Here is a 10,237-nt window from a genome sequence, read left to right as displayed (position 1 = left end):
TTGCTGTGGTTAGGAAGGGTCTGCCAAGGATGATAGATTCATCCATGCACTTCCCAGTCTCTAGGATTATGAAATCAGTAGGGATGTAATGGTCTTCAATCTTCACCAAAACATCCTCTACAAGTCCATGAGCTTGTTTTCTTGAATTGTCTGCCATCTCTAGTGAGATTCTTGCAGCTTGCACCTCAAAGATCCCTAGCTTCTCCATTATAGAGAGAGGCATGAGGTTTACACTTGACCCTAAGTCACACAGAGCCTTCTTGAAGGTCATGGTGCCTATGGTACAAGGTATTGAAAACTTCCCAGGATCTTGTCTCTTTTGAGGTAATTTCTGCCTAGACAAGTCATCCAGTTCTTTGGTGAGCAAAGGGGGTTCATCCTCCCAAGTCTCATTTCCAAATAACTTGTCATTTAGCTTCATGATTGCTCCAAGGTATTTGGCAACTTGCTCTTCAGTGACATACTCATCCTCTTCAGAGGAAGAATACTCATCAAAGCTCATGAAGGGCAGAAGTAAATCCAATGGAATCTCTATGGTCTCATTTTGAGCCTCAGATTCCCATGGTTCCTCATTGGGGAACTCATTGGAGGTTAGTGCACGCTCATTGAGGTCTCCCTCAGTGGCGTTCACTTCCTCTCCCTCCTCTCCAAATTCGGCCATGTTGATGGCCTTGCACTCTCCTTTTGGATTTTCTTCTGTATTGCTTGGAAGAGTACTAGGAGGGAGTTCAGTAATTTTCTTGCTCAGCTGTCCCACTTGTGCCTCCAAATTCCTAATGGAGGACCTTGTTTCAGTCATGAAACTTTGAGTGGTCTTGATCAGATCAGAGACCATAGTTGCTAAGTCAGAGGGGTTCTGCTTAGAATTCTCTGTCTGTTGCTGAGAAGATGATGGAAAAGGCTTGCCATTGCTAAACCTGTTTCTTCCACCATTATTGTTGTTGAAACCTTGTTGAGGTCTCTCTTGATTCTTCCATGAGAAATTTGGATGATTTCTCCATGAAGAATTATAGGTGTTTCCATAGGGTTCTCCTAGGTAATTCACCTCTTCCATTGAAGGGTTCTCAGGATCATAAGCTTCTTCTTCAGATGAAGCATCCTTAGTACTGTTTGGTGCATTTTGCATTCCAGACAGACTTTGAGAGATCAGATTGACTTGTTGAGTCAATATCTTGTTCTGAGCTAGAATGGCATTCAGAGTATCAATCTCAAGAACTCCTTTCTTCTGACTTGTCCCATTGTTCACAGGATTCCTTTCAGAAGTGTACATGAATTGGTTATTTGCAACCATTTCAATTAGCTCTTGAGCTTCTGTAGGCGTCTTCTTCAGATGAAGAGATCCTCCAGCAGAGCTATCCAAAGACATCTTGGATAGTTCAGAGAGACCATCATAGAAAATACCTATGATGCTCCATTCAGAAAGCATATCAGATGGACACTTTCTGATCAATTGTTTGTATCTTTCCCAAGCTTCATAGAAGGATTCTCCATCCTTCTGTCTGAAGGTTTGGACTTCCACTCTAAGCTTACTCAATTTTTGAGGTGGAAAGAACTTTGCCAAGAAGGCATTGACTAGCTTTTCCCATGAGTCCAGGCTTTCCTTAGGTTGTGAGTCCAACCATATTCTAGCTCTGTCTCTTACAGCAAAAGGGAATAGCATAAGTCTGTAGACCTCAGGGTCAACCCCATTAGTCTTGACAGTGTCACAGATTTGCAAGAGTTCAGCTAAAAACTGATGAGGATCTTCCAATGGAAGTCCATGGAACTTGCAATTCTGTTGCATTAGAGAAACTAATTGAGGCTTAAGCTCAAAGTTGTTTGCTCCAATGGCAGGGATAGAGATGCTTCTCCCATAGAAGTCGGGAGTAGGTGCAGTAAAGTCACCCAGCACCTTCCTTGCATTGTTTGCATTGTTGTTGTTTTCGGCTGCCATGGGTTCTTCTTCTTTGAAGATTTCTGTTAGGTCCTCTACAGAGAGTTGTGCCTTAGCTTCTCTTAGCTTTCGCTTCAAGGTCCTTTCAGGTTCAGGGTCAGCTTCAACAAGAATGCCTTTGTCTCTGCTCCTGCTCATATGAAAGAGAAGAGAACAAGAAAATATGGAATCCTCTATGTCACAGTATAGAGATTCCTTGAGGTGTCAGAAGAAGAAAATTAGAAGGAAGAGGTAGAAGAATTCGAACTTTAATCAGATAGAGTTCGAATTGTGCATTGAGAAGGAGTGGTACTCCATAAATAGAAGGATGTGAGAAGAGGGAAGGTAATTTTTCGAAAATTAAGTAAAAGAATTTGAAAACATTTTGAAAATATTAATTAATTTTCGAAAATAAGAGTGGGAAAGAAATCAAGTAATTTTTGAAAAAGATTTTGAAATTAGAAATCAAAAAGATTTGATTGAAAACTATTTTGAAAAAGATGAGGTTAAGAAGATATGATTGGTTTTAAAAAAATATGTGATTGAGAAGATATGATTTGAAAACAATTTTAAAAAGATTTGATTTTAAAAATTAATAACTTGGCTATCAAGAAAATATATGATTAAAACATTAAACCTTTCTCAACAGAAAAGGCAACATACATGAAATGTTGAATCAAATCATTAATTGATAACAAGTATCGTTGAAAAAGGAAAGAAATAAATTTTGAAAAAGGTTTGATTGAAAAGATATGATTTGAAAAAGATTTGATTTTGAAAACTTTGAAAACTTTGAAAAAAAATTGATTTGAAAACAAAATCCTCCCCCTTGTGCCATCCTGGCGTTAAACGCCCAGAATGGTGCACATTCTGGCGTTTAACGCCCAATGCACTACCTTTTTGGGCGTTAAACGCCCAACCAGGCACCCTGGCTGGCGTTTAAACGCCAGTCTGTCCTTCTTCACTGGGCGTTTTGAACGCCCAGCTTTTTCTGTGTAATTCCTCTGCTGCATGTTTTGAATCATCAGTTCCCTGTACTATTGACTTGAAAATAGAACCAAGATCAAATAAACAATGCATTCAAGACACCAAACTTAAAATTAGACACTAGACTCAAACAAAAAACATAAAATCTTTTTTTGGTTTTTTATGGTTTTGTAAATTTTTTTTTGTGCTTTTTCGAAAATTATATGAAAATAGAAAATAAAGGTTTCAGAATTCTCAGTTTGGATTCCAGGAATCATTGCAATGCTAGTCTAAGACTCCGGTCTAGGAATTAGACATGGCTTCACAGCCAGCCAAGCTTTCAAAGAAAGCTTCGGTCCAAAACACTAGACATGGCCAATGGCCAGCCAAGCCTTAGCAGATCATTGCTCCAATAGCAAGATTGATAAAAATCAACAAGCTCTTGTGATGATCAGTTGAAACCTCGGTCCAATAAGATTAGACACGGCTTCTCAGCCAGCCAGATTTCAACAGATCATCATGAAACTCTAGAACTCATTCTTAAGAATTCTGAAGAAAAATACCTAATCTAAGCAACAAGATGAACCGTCAGTTGTCCATACACAAAACAATCCCCGGCAACGGCGCCAAAAACTTGGTGCGCGAAATCGTGATCACTACAACTTCGCACAACTAACCAGCAAGTGCACTGGGTCGTCCAAGTAATAAACCTTACGCGAGTAAGGGTCGATCCCACGGAGATTGTTGGTATGAAGCAAGCTATGGTCACCTTGTAAATCTTAGTCAGGCAGACTCAAATGGGTATAGATGATGAATAAAACATAAAGATAAAGATAGAGATACTTATGTATATCATTGGTGAGAGCTTCAGATAAGCGTATGAAGATGCTTTCCCTTTCGTCTCTCTGCTTTCCTACTGTCTTCATCCAATCCTTCTTACTCCTTTCCATGGCAAGCTTATGCAAGGGTTTCACCGTTGTCAGTGGCTACCTCCCATCCTCTCAGTGGAAATGTTCAACGCACCCTGTCATGGCACGGCTATCCATCTGTCGATTTTCGGTCAGGCCGGAATAGAATCCAGTGATTCTTTTGTGTCTGTCACTAACGCCCCACCCGCTAGGAGTTTGAAGCACGTCACAGTCATTCAATCATTGAATCCTACTCAGAATACCACAGACAAGGTTAGACCTTCCGGATTCTCTTGAATGCCGCCATCAGTTCTTGCCTATACCACGAAGACTCTGATCTCACGGAATGGCTGGCTCGGTTGTCAGGCGAGTGCTCGGTTGTCAGGCGATCAACCATGCATCGTGTATCAGGAATCCAAGAGATAAACACCCACTCTAAGGTAGAACGGAGGTGGTTGTCAGTCACACGTTCATAGGTGAGAATGATGATGAGTGTCACGGATCATCACATTCATCAAGTTGAAGAACAAGTGATATCTTGGACAAAGAACAAGCGGAATTGAATAGAAGAACAATAGTAATTGCATTAATACTCGAGGTACAGCAGAGCTCCACACCTTAATCTATGGTGTGTAGAAACTCCACCGTTGAAAATACAAAAGAACAAGGTCTAGGCATGGCCGAATGGCCAGCCTCCCAAAGTGAGTTCAATCATAAAAACATGATCAAAAGCTCCCTCAAATACAATAGTAAAAGGTCTTATATATAGAGAACTAGTAGCCTAGGGTGTACAGAGATGAGTAAATGACATAAAAATCCACTTCCGGGCCCACTTGGCGTGTGCTTGGGCTGAGCAATGAAGCATTTTCGTGTAGAGACTCTTCTTGGAGTTAAACGCCAGCTTTTGTGCCAGTTTGGGCGTTTAACTCCCATTTAGGTGCCAGTTCCGGCGTTTAACGCTGGAAATTCTGAGGGTGACTTTGAACGCCGGTTTGGGCCATCAAATCTTGGCCAAAGTATGGACTATCATATATTGCTGGAAAGCCCAGGATGTCTAATTTTCAACGCCGTTGAGAGCGCGCCAATTGGGCTTCTGTAGCTCCAGAAAATCCACTTCGAGTGCAGGGAGGTCAAAATCCAACAGCATCTGCAGTCCTTTTCAGTCTCTGAATCAGATTTTTGCTCAGGTCCCTCAATTTCAGACAGAAAATACCTGAAATCACAGAAAAACACACAAACTCATAGTAAAGTCTAGAAAAGTGAATTTTAACTAAAAACTAATAAAAATATACTAAGAACTCCACTAAAACTACTAAAAACATACTAAAAACAATGCTAAAAAGCGTACAAATTATCCGCTCATCAAAGGGTTTTGTGAAAAACAGGCAGTATAGTAGAAGAATAGAAGAATTAAGAATTCATAATGCCATACGGGCTTTTGCACAAACACTTGGTATGCATGTAAAATATGTTAGGGAAAGTATGAAATCCAACATGCAAGTAATCCGAAAATTTATATGAATTGTCAAATCACTCTCTAATATGTCCACAAGCAATTATAGAAGAAATAATCACCCAATTAAATTTCTATCACCAATTAAAGAAAATGCAAAAATAAGAGATAAACAGTAAGAAGGAAAGAAAGAAGATACAAAGAAGGAACCTTAAGAAGAAAAGGAGAAGAGAGAGGTAATGGAAGATGTGATTGAAAAAGAGGTAAGAAGAGAGGGAGAAGAAGAAAGAAGATAGAAAAGATAGGATAAGAAGAAAAAGAATGAAGAAAAAGGAAGAAGGAAGAAAGAAATTAGGATTGGGGAGAAAAGATAAGAAATCTGAGCGGTGTGCTATATCAACTGTACGACGCATGCGACGCGTACGCGTGCAACACGTGTACACGTAGGTCGCATAAAATTCAAGTGATGCGTAAGCGTCAAGGACGCGTCCGCGTGCTTTCAAGTTGTGCATTTCGCGCGATGGTAGCCCTGCGCAAGCACAACTTTCAGGTTGGTGCGCACGAGGGCTAAAAACACAAACGACGCGTGCGCGTCAAGAGCGCGCACGCTTGGATGGGGCAAGTTAAAAATGGTTCCCGTACGTCGGTGACGCGTGCGCATGATGAAGATTGTGCTTGTAGCACAATTCCAGCCCCAAGCCAACACAACTTTCGGGTAGAACACCCATTTATGCCGATTTCCAAGGGCATGCGTAATCGTCAGGGACGTTTATGCGTGGGTTGCTGAAAGCGCAAGCAACGCGCACGCGTCAGATACGCCTGCGCGTGGGCTTGCCTCTGTGGAAAGCACACTTCCAACGCCACTCCTGCCCAACTCTCGGTTACTTTTTTTTTGTCACACACACACAAATGACGCGTATGCATCAATGACGCTTGCGCATCATGTGTGTGTGTGTGTGTTTTTTTTTCAGAATGCAGTATGCAGCTAATTATGCAGAAATTATGAATGGCTACTGAGAAAAAAACAAAATAAAATAAAATAAAGCTAAGAATAAAAATGAAAGATCGTACCATGGTGGGTTGTCTCCCACCTAGCACTTTCCTTTAACGTCCTTAACTTGGACGGTCCATTAGCTCAGGCTTCTGCTGTTGGTGGATCCTCCAAGAGGAAGATCTCGAGCTCCTTATTTTTCTTCATCTTCTCACCATGATATAGCTTTAAGCAATGTCCATTGACTTTGATGAATTCGGAGCTTGAAGGATGACTCAAGTGAAAGAGTCCATATGGGTCTGCCTTCTCTACTCTATAGAGACCTTCCCATCTTGATCTCAACTTGCCTGGCATGAGCCGCAATCTGGAGTTGTAAAGGAGGACTAAGTCCTCAGGTCTGAACTCTTTCCTCTTGATATGCTTATCATTCACAGCCTTGACCTTCTCTTTGTACAGCCTGGAGTTCTCATAAGCTTCTAGGCAAAGATTCTCTAATTCTTGTAGTTGCAGCTACCTTTCACCTCTGGCTTTCTCAAATCCCATGTTCCATTCTCGTACTGCCCAGAAAGCTTTGTGCTCTACCTTCACTGGAAGGTGACAGGCTTTGCCATAGACCAGATAGAATGGACTCATTCTTATGGGTGTCTTGTATGCTGTCCGGTAAGCCCAGAGTGCATGAACAAGTCTGGTGCTCCAGTCCTTTCGATAAGGCTTGACCATCTTCTGCAATATGTGCTTTATCTCTCTATTAGACACCTCGGCTTTCCCATTGGTCTGGGGATGGTAAGCTGTTGCTATCTTGTGAAGGATGCCATATTTCTTCAGTAGGCCTGTTAATCTCCTGTTACAAAAGTGAGTGCCTTGATCACTCACGATTGCTCGTGGTTATCCAAAGCGACAGATAATATGGTTTCTAACAAAAGAGACAACAGTGTTAGCATCATCAGTACGGGTAGGAATTGCTTCCACCCATTTGGAAACATAATCTATAGCTAACAATATATATAAGAAACCGCTAGAGTTTGGAAACGGACCCATGAAGTCAATGCCCCAGACATAAAAAATTTCACAGAACAACATAAGCTGTTGGGGAATCTTATCCCTATTGGATATATTACCAAATCCTTGGCATGGGGAACAAGATTTACAAAAAGAGTGGGCCACCAGAATCCACAGTCTAAAATTTTTCTAGCTGTTCTTTGAGGGCCAAAATGTCCACCACTCTCAGAGGAGTGGCAGGCCTCTAAAATGGACTGGAATTCTGATTGAGGCACATACCTTCTAATTACCTGGTCAGCACCATACCTCCATAAATATGGATCATCCCATATATAATACTTGGACTCGCTTTTTAGCTTGTCCTTCTAATGCTTAGTAAAATTGGGAGGGAAGGTATGACTAACTAGATAATTAGATACAGGTGCATACCAAGGAACTACTTCAGATACTGCATGCAAGCTATCAAATGGAAAAGCATCATTGATAGGAGTGGAGTCATCCTTATTGTGCTCAAGGCGACTCAAGTGGTCCGCCACTAAATTCTGAGAACCACTCCTATCCTTAATTTCTAAATCAAATTCTTGCAGCAACAGTATCCAACGTATTAGCCTTGGTTTGGACACTTTTTTGCTAATAAATATTTTAGAGCTGCATGGTCCGAGTACACCACCACCTTAGTACCAAGTAAGTAGGCTCGGAATTTATCTAGAGTAAAAACAATAGCCAAAAGCTCTTTTTCAGTGGTAGTGTAATTAGATTGGGCAGCGTCTAAGGTTTTTGAAGCATAAGTAATTACAAAAGGATCCTTACCTGCGCTGGGCCAGCGCCGCTCCTACAGCATGGTTGGAGGCATCACACATAATCTCAAAGGGCTGGCTCCAGTCTGGTCCTCTCACAATTGGAGCTTGAGTCAAGGCAATCTTCAGCTTATCAAATGCTTCTATGCAGTCCTCACTCATCTCAAACTCAACATCCTTCTGTAGCAGTCTGGATAAAGGTAATGCTACCTTACTGAAGTCCTTGATGAATCTCCGATAGAAACCTGCATGGCTAAGGAACGAACGGACTTCCCTCACGGAGGAGGGGTAAGGTAAACTAGAAATGACATCTACCTTTGCTGGATCTACAAAAATACTAGTATTAGAGACAACATGTCCTAGAACAATACCTTGTTTGGCCATAAAATGACACTTTTCAAAATTTAAAACAAGGTTTGAACTAACACAACTATCTAATACTCTAGATAAACTATCCAAGAAAAGGCTAAAGGAATCACCGTATATGTTAAAATCATCCATGAAGACTTCTATACTGCTCTCAATAAGATTAGAGAAAAGATTCATTATGCATCTTTGGAAAGTAGCTGGTGCATTTCATAAGCCAAAAGGCTTCCTCTTTTAAGCATATGTTCCAAAGGGACATGTAAAAGTAGTCTTTTCCTGATCCTCAAGAGCTATATGAATATGAAAATAGCCTGTGTAACCATCTAAAAAGCAGTAAAGCCTGGTTGAGGTGCCTGTAGTCAATGCACACCCTCCAGGAATTCTTCACTTTAGTTGCTATGAGCTCTCCTTGCTCATTCTTTACTGTAGTGACTTCAAACTTCTTGGGCACCACTTGTACTGGGATGACTCATTCGCTATCTGAAATGGGGTAGATGATGTCTGCCTCTAGTAGTCTGGTCACTTCCTTCTTGACAACCTCTAAGATGGTGGGATTCAGTCTTCTTTGGGGTGGACGGACAGCCCTTGCTCCCTCTTCTAAAAATATTCTGCGCTCACAAACTTGAGGGCTGATGCCTACTATATCCGCCAAGCTCCACCCGATTGCTTTCTTGTGTCTTCTCAGCACACTAAGCAAGTGCTCCTCCTGTTGGGATGTGAGTTCCTTTGTAATGATAACTGGGAGCTTCTGATTATCCTCAAGGTAAGCATACTTGAGGTGGGGTGGAAGTGGTTTTAACTCCAATCTCTGCTCCTGACTGGGTGCTCGATCTTCTGGAGCTAGTGATGATGGAAAAGTGTCCTCATTGTGTTCAGAGGGTTTCCCCACACTTGGACCGTGCTCCATGTGCATCTCTTCTACTTCTTTTTGGTGAACTGCAGCTACGGTCTCATCAATGATTTCGCACTGGAAGATGGAATGGTCTTCTAGAGGATGCTTCATAGCCTCATTCAGATTGAAGGTTACTGCTTGGCCGTCTATCTCAAAAGAATAAGTTCCTGATAATGCATCCAAATTGAACTTTGAGGTCTTCAGGAATGGTCTTCCGAGCAAGATGGATGGCGATCTTCCTGAGTCATTTTGGGGCATCTTCAAGATGTAGAAGTCAATGGGAAATGTGAGCCCTTTAATGCTCACCAGCACGTCCTCAGCAATTCCAACCACTGTAATAATGCTTTTATATGCTAAAACAAAACGAGCTGCCGACCTTTTTAAGGGAGGGAGCCTCAAAGCATTATATATAGATAAAGGCATAATACTCATGCACACTCCTAAATCACACATGCAGTCAGAAAATAATAACCCCAATGGTACAATTAACCATGCATGGACCTGGATCACTACATTTTTCAGGTATACTGATGAGTGGATAATTTATACGCTTTTTGGCATTGTTTTTAGTATGCTTTTAGTATGTTTTAGTTAGTTTTTATTATATTTTTATTAGTTTTTATTTAAAATTCACTTTTCTGGACTTTACTATGAGTTTGTGTGTTTTTCTATGATTTCAGATATTTTCTGGCTGAAATTAAGGGACCTGAGCAAAAATCTGATTCAGAGGCTGAAAAGGGCTGCAGATGCTGTTGGATTCTGACCTCCCTGCACTTGAAGTAGATTTTCTGGAGCTACAGAAGCCCAATTGGGGCACTCTTAATTGCGTTGGAAAGTAGACATCCAGGGCTTTCCAGCAATATATAATAGTCCATACTTTGCCCGAGATTTGATGGCCCAAACAGGCGTTTCAAGTCAGCTTCAGAATTCCCGGCGTTAAACGCCGGAACTGG

At 41.3% G+C, this 10,237-nt stretch overlaps 1 protein-coding gene and 1 non-coding gene across 2 annotated transcripts; one reads left to right on the top strand and one right to left on the bottom strand.

Annotated features, from left to right (window-relative positions):
• Positions 1-1,420: 1,420 nt before the first annotated feature.
• On the top strand, positions 1,421-1,528 carry LOC130972434 (small nucleolar RNA R71). The gene has a single exon (XR_009083602.1). It is a non-coding gene; the product is annotated as a small nucleolar RNA R71 (small nucleolar RNA).
• Positions 1,529-6,740: 5,212 nt separating this feature from the next.
• Positions 6,741-9,707, bottom strand: LOC130966255 (uncharacterized). The gene is made up of 2 exons (XM_057891043.1): positions 9,052-9,707; positions 6,741-7,071 (listed from the first exon to the last, which is right to left on the bottom strand). The coding sequence occupies exons 1-2, from the start codon at positions 9,705-9,707 to the stop codon at positions 6,741-6,743; spliced, it is 987 nt and encodes a 328-aa protein (XP_057747026.1).
• Positions 9,708-10,237: the final 530 nt, after the last annotated feature.

The sequence above is a fragment of the Arachis stenosperma genome, chromosome 3 (assembly GCF_014773155.1).
Source record: "Arachis stenosperma cultivar V10309 chromosome 3, arast.V10309.gnm1.PFL2, whole genome shotgun sequence".
Classification (NCBI taxonomy): Eukaryota; Viridiplantae; Streptophyta; class Magnoliopsida; order Fabales; family Fabaceae; genus Arachis; species Arachis stenosperma.
The sequence above is the reverse complement of the archived record's forward strand: the minus strand, read 5'-3'. Positions and strand labels throughout refer to the sequence as shown.